At 40.2% G+C, this 15144-nt stretch overlaps 2 protein-coding genes across 2 annotated transcripts; one reads left to right on the plus strand and one right to left on the minus strand.

The window, feature by feature from the left end:
- Window positions 1-2130: 2130 nt before the first annotated feature.
- Window positions 2131-12037, plus strand: LOC113128402 (phosphatidylinositol 5-phosphate 4-kinase type-2 beta). Its single transcript, XM_026303707.1, has 10 exons — window positions 2131-2729; window positions 5449-5546; window positions 6924-7020; window positions 7140-7292; window positions 7547-7693; window positions 8704-8742; window positions 9227-9340; window positions 9604-9865; window positions 10203-10306; window positions 10910-12037. Exons 1-10 carry the CDS (start codon window positions 2586-2588, stop codon window positions 10988-10990), a joined length of 1239 nt encoding a protein of 412 aa, XP_026159492.1. The 5' UTR covers window positions 2131-2585; the 3' UTR covers window positions 10991-12037.
- A 560-nt stretch (window positions 12038-12597) lies between these two features.
- Window positions 12598-15107, minus strand: psmb3 (proteasome 20S subunit beta 3). The gene is made up of 6 exons (XM_026303446.2): window positions 14941-15107; window positions 13961-14145; window positions 13583-13690; window positions 13310-13487; window positions 12842-12936; window positions 12598-12763 (listed from the first exon to the last, which is right to left on the minus strand). The coding sequence occupies exons 1-6, from the start codon at window positions 14941-14943 to the stop codon at window positions 12715-12717; spliced, it is 618 nt and encodes a 205-aa protein (XP_026159231.1). The 5' UTR covers window positions 14944-15107; the 3' UTR covers window positions 12598-12714.
- Window positions 15108-15144: the final 37 nt, after the last annotated feature.

Here is a 15144-nt window from a genome sequence, read left to right on the forward strand (position 1 = left end):
GTAGCTGTACATGCATAAATGTTTTTTAAGTGGCACCTCAGTATTTTAATATTGCATTTCCATAAAGCTGGAGGACTCACAAGCTTCAAAGCAGCAGATGGTGAGATATACTGCCTGAATTCTACAGCTTCTGATAATGCGACTCAGTAGTATCTGTTTGTTTGACCCCACCTGCCTTTCAAACTCAATGTCCTTTTAAAGCAGGTTTTCTTCCATAAGTGCCCAGGCTGATACAGTACTGATTTTTCTCCAGCTGTTTAAAAAGGCTGACTGGTACTAACCATAATAGTCAAATGAGCTTGGTGTTGCTTTAAATATGGTATTTTAATTTAATTGTTACACGTGAACAGCAATAAACATCCAGTAGGTAAAACTCATTAGCCTTTACACTTTGCATTACCTCCAGTGTACCTGCTTTGCTTGACTCTAGTTTTATCTTCATTTTGAGAAATATCTGTATGTTTGAAGTATCAGTGTTGTCTTTACTAAGAAATGGTGTAACTGAGTCACAGCAGTGGCTACAATACATGAGTGAAGGTATGCCATAGCCTCTGTACAGTGTTGTCAGACTTTAGGGATGTGACACTCTGTGACCCAATTAGGAATCACAATAATGTCACCCAAAGGTTTCACCATGGTGACATACTTTATTTAGATCTGTTATCAAAGTGATGGTAAAAGATAACAGCTAAGATGTTTTGTGGTAGTGCAATAAACGTAATTGGTGCAATAACTGTGAATAACAACTGTAATTATTGTATCTCTAACAACTGTAAATATTCTAAATATACAATACTCAGAAGTTCTTCTACTCTCTGGACTTGACCTACTCCTAATGTTATTTCTATTTCTATGTCTATTCCTATTCTGTTGGTATTCTATTCTATTTCCCCCCACTTAAATTTAATAAATCTATGTACATATTGTGTGAACTGCTGTGACAAACACACTGAGAACCACTGTCAAATTCCTTGTGTCCAACATACTTGGCAATAAACCTGATTCTGATCCTGGTATGTTCTTGGTGTCTCTGAAAGATGGTGGGTGAAGCAACAAACACTGAACTGGCTCATATTACTGAGCAACTGCATTTCAGAATCCTGCTACACACCCACAAAACTGTTCACACCGTTGTGATGATGCTGAATCCTTCAGGTGAACTCTGAAGCAATCATTTGTCCATCCATCTATTATCTGTACCACTTAGAGGGTACAGGAAGCCTTAAAGTAATGACACCATTTAAAAAAAGTAAATCATGGCAACCAAACAGAAGAGAACGAGAGAGAGAGAGAGAGAGGAAACAGCACAATGCAGTCAGCTAGCAGTGTCTCAAATTGGTTTAATGTCAATAGATTATGATATATTTGTCAGCCTGCTGGTGAATAAAGCAGCATTGCCTTCAGTTTCAGAAACAAACACATTAGTGCCAGGTCCATTATCACCATCTTCCCATGTAACTGAGGACAATAGACAGGCTGAGCTTAAAGTGGCTACTAAAAGTCATTTGATTCATCATTTGCAGGAGATTTGCAAGATAAACATCAAATGGTCTGTTTGGTTGTAGAATTATGCAATACTATGTTTGTAACGTGTGCTGCTTCTCAAACATCTGAAATATAATCTGTTCACTGCAGTGTTTTCGTCAGTTTTTGCTATTGTGTTTACAAACATGAGGTCAACAGCAATATACAAGTTAAAATACAGAACTTTTATTTAAAACTATTCCCTATTAATATTTGTAAACCGTTCAAAAAAACAATAGCAAGTGCTAATCCAGCCTTCTCTGCAAATATAATGCAGCCATGCAGATTGTTTCTTTATTGCTGCAGTGCAAAAGACTGGGCCAGAACTTATTTGCTTTTTTTCTACTAGGAAATACAGCGATGCAGTATCTTTCCTCAGTGTAGGAGCCAGTCAGTTGGCGTTTCCCTTAGCCTGTGCAATGGTGTAATAAAAGGTATAATCAACGCATCACAGTAATTATAGTATGTTGAGAAAACAGGGCCCACATTTGTGTGCTGGTCGCGTCTACACTGCCTATGTGCATCAGGGTAGGTCCGCGGCCCACTGTGGGGACCCCTGTAGTTCTCCCGGCGGCCTGCTGGGGGCGCCGTTGACTGCGAAGTGTAGCAGAGACGCCATCTTGAGGAGACCCCTAACGCAGCGCTGGTTGGTGGAGACTGACAACAATCTCAGGCGCATAACGATGGGACTGCTGCCAAGTGAAACAGCATCACGTTAGTGTGGGGTTTCGGGTGTTAAAGGGGAAGGACAGGGTCTGACCCGCGAGTGTTTACCGGTTTACCTAAGAGTGAGGCTGCTGGAGCCCGATGGCCGGCTAGCTGCTCTCTGGACTCCGCCGCGGCCTGCTCGGGAGGAGGAAGGGTGGTGACGGCGCACAGTGCTCTACCGCTGACTCCCAACGAGACACTTACCCTATCCACAGGCTCTCAGCGATTTGGACGACGGGCACGATGCACTTGTAGATGTTTTAAACGCTCTTAAATTTGCAGTTTTTGTGTTGTGTTTAGCGGCTCTGAACGACAGTGAGTGAGGAGCGTCGCCTGAATTCCCAGCCGGAGACATGTCATCCAACTGCACCAGCGCAGCGCCCATCAGCGCTAGCAAAACCAAGACGAAAAAGAAGCATTTTATAGGACAGAAAGTGAAATTATTCCGTGCGAGCGAGCCCATCCTCAGCGTTTTAATGTGGGGAGTCAACCATACGGTAAACACATTTTAAATGGCATGCTGTTGCTAACGTGCACTTTGTTTATGCTGCTGTTTTGATTTAGCTAGCCTGCTAGCTTGTTAGCCAGCTGCCCTCACCTGTCAAGCCAGTCTAGATGCTGCCGCTCGCCGTGTAATTTGTCTGTTTCATGGGCATTGGTCAAGTATTTAACTAGTAGTGTGGTTTAACAGGAGTCTGTAGTCTGACTCGGCGCTGAGCTAGTCGTTAGTCGTTTTCATACGTGTTGCAGCGGTGGATAGGCGCGGTTTGAGGTTCCTGAGTCGCCCCTTGTTGCACACGTTAAGGTAGTATTTGGCATGATAATCAGCGGACCAGCATGTTCATGACAGGTCGTGCAGTTTCCCATAAAGTACAGCAGTGTCTGTCTGCACTCATAAATGATGGATAGCGAGGTGTTTAAGAGCCAAGTCGTGAGCTGCGGTTGCTGTAGTGCAGGCATGGAGTGGGAGGGGTGTGACAGGCAGCCGGAGCAGCAGGTTACACAGATTTTCAGCTTTACAGCTGCAAAACACGAGCCTGCCTATTGTTAAAATAAACCTGCTCTGAGCTTTCGTTTGCAGCTCCTACGCTCTGTGCATGCATCCAGTTACTGCACTTACTTCCATCACCTCATTTCCCTATAAATAGAGAAGAAAAATATATCACATTCACTTTTGGCTGAGGTTGCCTCTGGCTATGAAAAGCACAGTGAAGGACAGATTCGATACTCGTGTGATGGATGGATTGAGTTTGCACCAGCAGCTTGATCTTGTCCAGTGTGCAGTGCACCTTTTGGCTGTTGTGTCAGACATCCAGCCTTGCACAGTTTGATTGATGCATGAAAAGCATCCATTCAGGTGTGCCAAGGGTTGTGCATGGTTGAAACTTTTCGATTTACTATAAATAGAAGTGGGTGGTGTCTGCATTTTTCTTTGTTGATACCGCAAGTTCTTATTTGCGCTCAGCTCCTTTATTTTGTGTCTGTTAAAATACTTCACTCTCCATTCAGTACTGTTGTGGTCATATGTCAACATTTGGGTGGTCAACTGACTCTTCTTCCACACATGAGTTCTGATAGTAATTGGCAGTAACTTAAATGTGGTTAAATGCCCAAGCTGGTAAAGACAGACCAACGATAGTAAAATTAACACTGGGACACTGGAAAGGTATGTATACATTAATCCGTGTTAAACTCGGCAACATATAAGTTAAGAACCAGAAACACTTGCTAAATGAAATGTTACAGTTAATAAAATGCATCCAAGGAATTAATGAAGTGGCTAATGATAAGGTTATCACTGCGGTATCTCCAGAATTCAGTGGTTGAACTATGGCAGTGGGTGTGTGGGTGCAGCACACAGGCCTGGTGATTTGAGGTGTGGGTGGGAAGCCAATTCAAGACATCAAACAGACTTCTCATCAAAGCTCTCTTCTTCCAGTCAGAAGTTGTATGCATTTTTAATAGTGCTGTAGCTGTGATGCTGGAGGACTTTACTTACACACAGTGTCACTCAGTGTTTAGGTGATGTGCTGCATCTGTTTGATGCTGTTAATCCCTCAGAAACAGTAAATGAGTTTTCCTGAAGCCATTCCCGAAAATAATTGTCCCTCAGATCCACCAGAGCTTCAACTTTATGGAGAGTTTGTATTTTATTGTGCTCCCAATACAGTGTTATTAAATGACAATTGAAATAACAGCATGGTCTTTTCAAATGACACAGTGTGTTCATAAAGAGTAGTTAAAACACCTGTGCAGCATACAGTTATTTTAATTTTATTGCACATATTTTCTTTTATAATCTTATTTTAATTATCTTTGGCTAACGGCTGTTTTGTTGTATTTATGTAATATGGTATGGGAGTATGGGACAAAACGTTTGGAATAGGGTAATCACTGAAGTAACATTGGTTGTTCATGAACTTTGCATGTGATCACAGAAGCTGACGTCACCCAAATAAAGCAAATGTTCTAAGCAGCTGTTGTGCTGGTCAAACAGCTGCATATTCAACAGGGAATCTATAAGAATCCGTATTAAATTACCAAACAGCACCACAAAGGCTTTGTTCTCTGTCTCACCCGTGATATGTGTCACCCCTTTCATTTGATCAGTCTCTGTTATCTTTCTAGGTATTTCCTTAAAGCCTGTTTGAATTAACTTTTCTTCTGGTGGTAGTGGTATCTCTTCAGTCTTTGCCCCCAATTTCTTCTGTGTGGCTGTTGACTTGCTAATCTGCAAGGAGATTTTCCTGAAGTGCATCAGTGTGAGCTTTTGCTGTGGATGTGTTTCAGCAGATAAGATCAGCCTATGGGGGCTTACCAGCAATAGCAAGAGAGACTGTCAGCCTATCCTTTGGTCCCAAAGTTAATTGTTGGTACTGGTAAACAGTTGGAAGAGATTTGGTAGAACCTGTGCAGGTCACATGAAAGTGCTAAACACCTATTTTTACACATTGCTTACACATAGCTTCGTCAGTTTCACCCTAATCATATGATCTTGATTAAATAATAGCATTCAGCATATCTTTAATCTTTTTGGTACAACAGTTTAGTGCTTTCATAGGAGTCTGTTTTATGCCTTTTTAAATAGCAAATGTTGCTGCTTTAATTTCTAATCAATCCTTAATAACTGTGCCATCTGTTAGTGTAAATATATTGACTGCTTCCTCTTCTTCAGGCTCCTGTCTGACCTCTCTCTTTCTCTCATCTGTCCCTCAGATTAACGAGTTAAGTAATGTGCCTGTACCAGTAATGCTGATGCCAGATGACTTTAAAGCCTACAGTAAGATCAAAGTGGACAACCACCTATTTAACAAGTAGGTACATCACAACTTGGATGTAGTGAGTACAGTCTGTTGATTTGTAATCCATGTGTCAGCCCCACCACCAGAACACCTGCTGTCCTTCACAAAATGATTGACAGTCTGTCCCATAAAGCAATGCTGCTACAGTTAAGCAGTTGGTGCTACATGGCCTAATATTTGCTGTCTTGAGAACAAATACCACCATCCATAATGTGACAATGAAAAGTTTACTGTGGGGTTTGGTTGTGTTCACAGACAGTGTTGTCAAAGCTTCACTGACCATTTAACTGAACAGCTTTGCAATTCAAATCATTCTGATGGCAAAGTAGCAGTATAGGGCTGAATCAGCACAGTGTTTTCTTTAAGCCTGTTAAGGTTGCAAGTAATACCAAGTATGACCAGAGAAGTTGGCCCTATACATTAGAGTAGGCAAAATATTTTGAGCACTGAATAAAAAGTACTTTAACTGTGAAATAATTAGGCCACTGTTACAGGCTCAGTGCCTCCAAGGTTGACTTATTAGTTGAAACTGTGCTGTTGCTTTATGTCTGCATTGTTGCAGTTTGGTCTGGTCTTTTTGGGGCTTATGCAGCTTTAAGCATGTTAAGATGGATGAAGTTGTGTTCAAGTGAAACTGATCACAGAAATGTGTGATCACAAACCAACCAACCAACAGTAATAGGACACTTAAAACTCTATTATGTCAGGTAGCTAAAATGTGAAACACAAAGTAACTTGAAGTGAGATTTCCTGTATGTTTTTATTCTCATAATTGTGGCTGCTTTTACTTTGAAGCTAACTGCACTTACCACCTCTGCTGTGTAGAGTCAGAAAATACAAGTGCCCAATTAAGCATGACTCAGTCGGAATGGCCCCAATTATGTGACTAAGACCCAGATTAAAAAATACCAGAATACATTATTACATCCTAAATCACAGTTTCGGTATGAAGACAGGCAGTACAGTCACACTGAAACTTTGATTTTACATTTTGCATTTCAAATTTAAGCTTAGTCATTTTGGTAACAGTTTTGGAGTGCTAATTATTTTGTGATAATGCACTTCTTTGGTTTGCTTACTTAGAATGAATTACATGTGTTATCTGCTGCTACAGGTTCATTAATTTACTGAATTCTCATGAAACAAAATGTCAGCACCTAAAGTTAGACTCATTATAACAAATGTATTTGTAAAAGGAGCTGATCTGTAGCTGTAAATGTCAATTCTGTATTGTGTTGTTTGTGCAGAGTGCAGAAAAAGCAGAAATAAAGCCAACAATAAGCAAGCGATAATTTGCAAACAGTTAATGATCTTCCTCATTTTCCGTAACAAACCTGTGAGCTCCTGTCTGTTGTACTGACCGTATGGCTCTCTGCCTCTCCCTGTCAGAGAAAACCTGCCTAGTCGCTTTAAGTTCAAAGAGTACTGCCCCATGGTGTTCAGAAACCTGAGGGAGAGATTCTGCATTGATGACCAGGACTACCAGGTGCACTACTTGTAGCTAAGATACAACAAACGTGATGTATGAAACTAAAATTCTCAGTAGCTCTTAGGAAGTTGTCGATGTGGAAGTAAGACTGTACCTGGATGTCTTCTGTTTGGCAGAACTCTCTGACGAGGAGCGCTCCACTCAACAGTGACTCTCAGGGTCGCTTTGGCAACCGCTTCCTGTCCAGCTACGACCACCGATTTGTAATCAAAACTGTGTCCAGTGAGGACATTGCTGAGATGCACAACATCCTAAAGAAATACCACCAGGTGCAGGCTCTGACCCAGCAATACAGTCACACACTAGAGTATTTTTGACTTAGAACATTTATTTCTGTTACGTGTTGATATACTGGACGTTGTATGGGTGCTCTGATACATTTAAACTCATGTTTATAAATGATGCACAGCAGCCTGTAGAGCAGAGCTGTGTCTAGTTTGAATAAGTTTCATAGTGAATATTTGATTCCTTGCTCCCACACCTCTTGTTACAAACAGTGCCCCCCTCCCCTGATTGTCTTTAGTTTATCGTGGAATGTCATGGCAACACGCTGCTCCCTCAGTTCCTGGGCATGTATCGACTAACAGTGGATGGGGTGGAGACCTACATGGTGGTGACCCGGAATGTATTCAGCCATCGCCTGACTGTACACCGCAAATATGACCTGAAGGTAGGATATGTAGGTTACCACACACATGGGATATGACTGTTGGAATATGATTTCTCAGGTTAGGGCAGGAGTCAAGAATATTGGGATAAAAGCTCAAAAACAAAAAGGAAAATAAATGTGTAAATTTAATATTTTTTGGTTTTGGTTTATTTAAACAAAATAAATCAGAGCACTTTCTTATTACAGTTGAAGTTACAGTTATTAAAGGTGCATCATGTAAGCTGTAAAATATTTATTTCACCACTAGTTTAATATCTGTGGTGAGACTGCAGAATGCAACCTTCTGAGCACCCCTCACAACCTATGCCCCTTTCCAGGCATGAGGGAGGGTACGGTTGCCCATCACCTTTAAAACACTGTCTAGAGCCAGTGTTTGATTTGTCCATTCTTGGCTACTGTAGAAACATGGCGGCATAGCATGGCTGACTCCATGAAAGGAGACCCACTCCCTATATAGATTTAAATGGCTCATTCTAAGATTGAAAAAAATGCAACTGATGGTATTTTCCAGTGATTGCACTCTGAACATATTTGTGAATACTGTATTCAATTTCTGTGAATAGATTGCTCTAAATATTACACATCAAGCCACAAACATTAATTAGGTCCATGAATAGTGATTTATCTTGTGGCATTTTAAGCCAAGTTGGAACAAAGGCGCATTTTAGTGTAATAATGAGAGAAAGTTTATAATCACATAAAAGTTACTTGAGATTACAAATCCAGTGTATTATGAGCATTGATTGTTCATAATTCTGAGTTTGTGCCAAATATGACCACAGCTGAACACAGCATAGAGCTTGCATGTCCCTTAACTCCCCACTAAAACATTTTCACACAGTAACATAGGCCTCTCCTCCTGTCTGTATCCTGTGGAGAAAAGCCTTTCTAATGTTGACAGTTCCTGAGCCTGTCTGTGGATACTGTGGTAATATGCAAACAATGCCTCTGATGTATCTTGAGCTGCCTTCAATGAATTCTATTTTAATTCTTATTTTCTCCTGTTTTAGGGTTCTACAGTCTCAAGGGAAGCCAGTGACAAGGAGAAGGTACGTTTTATTTCTGTGTGCTGACAGCTGCTGATGTGGTGGGCCAAAAATAAATGCCCTTAGCTCACCCCAGAGACAAACCTGTCAAATGACAGCTAAATGAAGTAGTTTATTAGTAAGCAGATGTATTCCCTGTAGTAACATCTGTTCTGCCTTATGCTTTCAGTGTGTAAAGCTCTGCTTACTTTTTGTGTGCTGCAAAGTCCTGGCACCTGCCAGTAGAAAGCTGTTCATTCTTTGTTCAGGCAGCGTGTCTTGTGCCAGGCAGACAGGAAATCTTTGAAGGACCATTAGTTTTGACTTTTATCTCTGTGTATTTGTTATAATAATTGTATTAATCACATTACCAAATACAACCAAGAATCCTAATCCCATGGGGGATGAATGAAGTATCTATCTAGCTATGTGGGACCGCATTCTTTATACAATGCAGGCTAAGTATTCCTGATTTTGTTTGATGCAATGACAGTTTCTCTCTCCTCAGGCTAAAGAACTCCCAACCTTTAAAGATAATGACTTCCTGAATGAAGGCCACAAGCTGCAGATAGGAGATGACAACAAGAAGTACTTTTTGGAGAAGCTAAAACGAGATGTAGAGGTAGGAAACAGCCACATTTCCCACAAATCTACTGTAGAGATCAGCACGGTTTTGTTGCAGTGAATACATGTTTTGAAGCTCCTTTTTGTCAAGTCCCTGACTATCTGTCAGTCTGTCAGATCATTAAGACTGTTAGGATAGAAAATTGGACTGGACTTGTTTGACTGTATGAAAGCCAATAAGGCATTGGGGTGTTTCTCTATATTGTGTGTGTGTGTGTGTGTGTGTGTGTGTGTGTGTGTGTGTGTGTGTGTGTGAGACAGTTCCTGGCCACCCTGAAGATCATGGACTACAGCCTCTTGGTGGGTATCCATGATGTGGAGCGGGCAGAACAGGAAGAGATGGACGTGGAGGGTGTAGGAGAGGAGGAGGAGTATGAGAACGATGGGATGGGTGGTGGCGCGCTCACCGGCTCCTTCGGCACTCCTCCCGACAGTCCTGGAAACCCTCTCAACTGTGGAGGGTTCTTTGGCCCTGGAGAGTTTGATCCCTCTGTGGACGTTTACGCAATCAAGAGTCACGACAGTGAGCGTGATCTTTAACATCATTCTGACAGTGATTGTAGTTGCAGCTTTGCATTAAGTGTTTCATTGTCTGTTGAAGAACCTTTGCATAATGTTGGTTTTTCATCTTTTTTGTTGCATTTACCTTAAACTCCAGGCATTTTTAACACACAGTTCAAGTAATCTACATTACAATCAAACTTCATTCTCTGTATTGACAAAGTTAAGTGCCCTCAAAACTAAGGTTTGGCACTTTAGAACTTTAGGTTTGTCCCAAACAACAATAATAGTAGTTATATGTGGGTGTCAAACAACATGTTATCAGATAAAACTGATGTGATTTGTTGTTCTTGTACCAGGTGCTCTGAAGAAGGAGGTGTACTTCATGGCTATCATCGACATCCTCACGCACTATGATGCTAAGAAAAAAGCTGCACATGCTGCCAAAACTGTGAAGCACGGGGTGAGTTTCAAAACTGTCATGATGCCTCCATTTATGGCTACACATAAAAAAGGCAGCAGAATATGTAGCAACATAAGATTAAAATATGTTCAATATTAAATAAAAAGAATATACAAATACATCAAATTTATTATATTGTTTTTAAAAAATAGTGTAGTAAATTGTTAAAACTCATTCATATTAAGTTTCATTAGAGTTGATTTTTTTTTTTTTTACAGAATGCCTTTTCTGACAAGTCACCTGTTTATTTTCTTCATAGCCGTGGATTATCTAGACTAAAGAACCCTCAGCAGGCTAACTAGCTTTAAGAACAAGAACATCCCTAGAATAGCAACACAGCTGGGATAACTCTGAATTACCTAGCCAGCTGCTGCTGCAAACCCTTGTTGCTGAGTAATGCTCAGGCATTTTCTCTGTCTGATATTTTACAGGCTTAATGAATAAGTGATTACCAGATTAATCATTAATGAAAATAATAGTTGCAGCTGTACTGTAAATGTAACAGTAAATGGGGTTTCCAAGGTGTGCATCAGGTTCTAGGCCCCTGCATGTGCGTTTTATGCCAAGTAACAAAAAATATTGTTCCATGTGTGTGTTTCTCAGGCAGGGGCTGAAATCTCAACAGTGAACCCGGAGCAGTACTCGAAACGATTCTACGAGTTCATGTCCAACATCTTATCATAGACTCACCCCCCATTGCCCATCTCCCACTCCAGAAACGCACTTATTTCAGTTCTCTCCCACCTTACTGTAGGTCCATCTCCCATTCTCTCCCTCCTTTTCTCCCCTCTTTAAAAGGAAAAAAAAACTACCAGTGTCCTCCCACAGCCAGGACCAGTCTGGCAAGAAGGATGCAGCAAGCCTGTTACACTGTCCTCCATATGAAAATACACACACACACCACCACCATCTCCCTGGCTCCCTCATCCACTGCAAGGAAAACTTGTGACATCCTGATAATCTCCCTGTCCTTTTTTTTAATTTTATTTTTAATGTATGTGCTCCCCTGTCGTCCTCAGCCAGCTTGTTACTCCTCACGCCAGCACGGAAACTGTCTCACTAATGCCTTGAAGAAGTGTGTCAGCTTCAGCAGTTAACAGTCCATTAGTACAGTCTCTTCAGTTTCTGTTGTTGTTGTTCTTATGATTTACATTAGACACACAACGATGTAAACAACATGCACTCGCACAGATGCAGAATGGTCAGATTGCATGACAAACTCTTTGACAGTGGCCATCAGACTTTTTACTCAGTAACAAAAAAAGTACTGCTGACAAATTGGAATGACAGGGGATAAACACATTAATATATAATGGTGTATTAAGTAAATGAATGCAATTTCAAAAATGCATGGCTGATGTGTACATGAGACTCCAGTACCAGTAAGTTAACATCACACCATTGAAACATAGCATCTGAGTGTTATGACTAAAACCACAAAAAGAGAAAAAAAATTGGTGTTTGAATGTTACGTTGCCATATTGTTTTTGAATATTTTTGAAATTTTAACCGTGAGCTTGGTGGAGGCTGTTCTAAGATAAAAACTCACTTAAAAAGGGGAAATCTGCAGCAAATACTTGTTTTATTACCATAAGGATCATTTTTATATCTTGTTTACATTAATGTAGCAATTTTGTGTTTGTATACAGTATTGTTTTGTTACCAACAGACATTAGAAAAAAGGTTACTTGAAAATGATTCATTGCATATTAAAGGGAGTTTTATCTTGTTTTTGTTGTTTGGCTATGATTATTTTTTCAGTGGCTGTTCATATATTATTTTCAGTTTTTGCTATGATGTGCTAATATCCTTCAGACTGTTCCATATATATATATACATATACATATATATGTGGATTTTTAGATCTAGAAACATGTGCCTACATGCTACATTCATATTAGCGTTTTTCACAATAGTGATTTTTTTTTTTTTCACAAAGTATGTGATTTAAGTTACAAATGTCAAATGATAGGAATATAAAATCTCTGGCCAATAGTCTTTCAAAAAAGCAATGCATTTGGTCATACATAAGGTGTATCACAAAACTGACCAGAAAAAGATAACTTAAGTTTCATTATACTAGCTACTCCTCGTCTCTAATCACAGAACATTAAACAAAAAGGTTATAAATTTTTCATGTGACCTAACCATGCCTTCTTCACTTTCCTTTATTTTTTTATATTTTAACCTCAATTGAGAAATGTGACATTTTGGTTTAGTGCCATCTCCAAAAACATGCAAAAAGCAGTAGCAACAAAGTGCAACGTCTTTCAACAATAACATGAGTCAAGTTAATTATTTAATCTTATGTTCATTTATTGAACAACAATAACAAAAAAGTACAAGCATTGTTTATCATTTTTATACAAAACATCTGTGTTGGTGAAGTGTGGGGAGGTACACAAGCGCTAGTCCATCCTGGCCTTCAGGGTCCGTGTGGTGATCTTGTCTTTCTCACTGCCAGAGAAATGAAAAACAGCTGTCAAAAACTACCTGTATTATTTCACACAACATGCTGTGCTTGTCTTAACTTACATGACATGTACAACAACACCCATGCCAGACACCGCATCCCTATCGACTGCATTCAGCATTGCCTGGGAGATGGTCTCAAACAGGTCCTCTGGTTCCTGCACAGACACATTTCTCAAATTAACCATCATGAACATTTGAAGCAAACTTGTGGATGTCCTAGGTCCACCTCCCATACTGTCAGTTGTTGGCTGTGAAAACAATCTATTTTGACCTTTTAATTCTATACACCAAAAATTAAATCTGACAATTTCCAACATACAGAAGTTGAAACTAACTACTTTTAAATGTACAACATAATACAAAACTAAGGTTTTCATTAGCACGTAGGACACTGCAAAATTAAGGTTAAGCAGTGCTAAATTAGGGGAAAGATCATTTGCACATAAATAAACTGGTAGTAATTGTGATTTAGCATCCAGCAAACAATCTAAGACATAACACCTAATGCAGACTTCACACACTACTTACCATGTCTGGCTCCCACAATGATTCACACATGCCATACATCTGTTCTGAGCAAGTGCCGCTCACAACAAAGTCTTCAGTCACCATGGGGCAGCCAATCAAATCCAGGGAGCAGATGAATGGCTCAAAGGTTTTGGGATCTAGTCCGGCGATCACAGGCTCGATGTAATATGGTCCAAACCTAACGATGGATTTGCATGTTAACCACCTCGACTTTCACCTTTCAGCTTAACACAAATGAATAGGATAGCTCTAAATTAAGCTCAGTGCACTCACCTCCTTTCGTACAACAGGTTGGACACCATGCTCATGAAGGTCTTGGGCTTGATCTGACGACCCTCCTTCAGCTCATACAGGTTCAGTCTGAATTTAAGCCTTTGGGCTCTATGCACAGTAAAAAGATTGACAGTTACCAGTTACTGTCAGTCCTAATACATTTTATATGGATGTCACTGCACTTATCAATAGTCTCTCACTACTTTCTGAGATAAGAAATATCAATGTGACAACAAACTTAAACCCCAGGCTTTTTATGTGTCTTTTTATGTGTCTGTCTGTACCATTATTTAAGATCATTTTGTAGAGCTACAAAGAAATCCTGCCATTACTCCTGAGGGGGTCAAATGCTGCTGCTTTGCCACCTTGCCCACTCACACTGTCTGAACATCAGTGGCCAGTCCAGCCAGCCCGATGTATAGCCGGTCTCCCATGGGGAAGATCTTCTGGAAATCTGTGGTGACCATCTGAGCCTGAATGCCAAATCTCCGATCTGCTGCTATCGCCACACAGTTCTTCCCCCGCATGGCCATGACGGCCCCACCATTGTAAGACATAATAGACTGCATCAAGATGGAAAGGAGAAGAGTGTGTCAGCCAGTGCTAATTCAATTCATAGATAAACTGATTAGTCAGGTGCCAGTACATTTATTGGCAACAGTTTTGATCAATGAGCTTGTTTTAGTCATTTTAAGCAAAAAGACAAATTGTGCTAAAAAAGATTGGGATTAGTATTTATCAGTCTTACATACATTCAATAGACTGATTGCGAAAAGAACAGGCAGATTAGCTGATGGTATAAATAACTTATATTACAGCCCTACTATAAAGCAGGATAATGCATAGTATTATTAGAATAGGAAAATTGCATGTAAAACAGGATCTGTCACACCGGCATATTGCTAACCACTTGGGTAATGAACTTTTGAAACTGTGATGTCTGTTAGTTTGCTCTAAAGTAAATTATAACACTACAAACGGTGAATCGAGCTGACATAGCTGAGATCCAGTTGAAGCTAATGAGCCGCAGGTATAAAAGCAAAGTCTCCCGAAACTGAATGTAGAAAAGAAGAATAACGTTAGCCTACAACATTAGCTCATGTGCGGCTAAGCTAAGTATCCACTGTTAGCTCCATGGTAATCTACTGCACGTTAGGTAATACTTAGTTAGTAAACAAAGTTATCTACGTAAATGATGCTAACTTGTAAATCCTAGCGTTAAATCAACTCAGCTGTTATATTATGTCACTTTTAGTAACATGCAGGAGATACCTATGTGCAATTAGCATTAGCTTAGCAAAGACTCATTTACACCCGGTTACACAACAGCTCAAAAACTTCATGTATGCGGTTCTTACCATTATGAAGGTGTGGTAGTATGTTCCTAGCCGCTAAGACTGATGAACGCTGCGCTAAAAACGATCAACACCGCACTACTTCTTCCCAGATATCAGAAATTACTGCTAGCTTCCCACAGTGACTACACGATTTAGAAACACAGAGATCAGAGTAGCATGATTTTCACGTCATTACGTACACAAAGGTAATTGGCCAGTCGGACG

This window comes from Mastacembelus armatus, chromosome 1 (genome assembly GCF_900324485.2).
Source record: "Mastacembelus armatus chromosome 1, fMasArm1.2, whole genome shotgun sequence".
Lineage (NCBI taxonomy): Eukaryota > Metazoa > Chordata > Actinopteri > Synbranchiformes > Mastacembelidae > Mastacembelus > Mastacembelus armatus.

What these genes read in the sequence shown, in the direction of transcription:
- LOC113128402 (XM_026303707.1), top strand. Translation starts at nt 2,586, where the DNA reads ATGTCATCCAACTGCACCAGCGCAGCGCCCATCAGCGCTAGCAAAACC. An exon ending in ACCGCAAATATGACCTGAAG is followed by an intron (nt 7,694 to 8,703) that starts GTAGGATATGTA and finishes CTCCTGTTTTAG; the next exon opens with GGTTCTACAGTCTCAAGGGA. An exon ending in AAGCCAGTGACAAGGAGAAG is followed by an intron (nt 8,743 to 9,226) that starts GTACGTTTTATT and finishes CTCTCTCCTCAG; the next exon opens with GCTAAAGAACTCCCAACCTT.
- psmb3 (XM_026303446.2), bottom strand. An exon ending in AACCTGTTGTACGAAAGGAG is followed by an intron (nt 13,488 to 13,582) that starts GTGAGTGCACTG and finishes ATCCATCGTTAG; the next exon opens with GTTTGGACCATATTACATCG. An exon ending in GGTGTTGTTGTACATGTCAT is followed by an intron (nt 12,764 to 12,841) that starts GTAAGTTAAGAC and finishes TTTCTCTGGCAG; the next exon opens with TGAGAAAGACAAGATCACCA.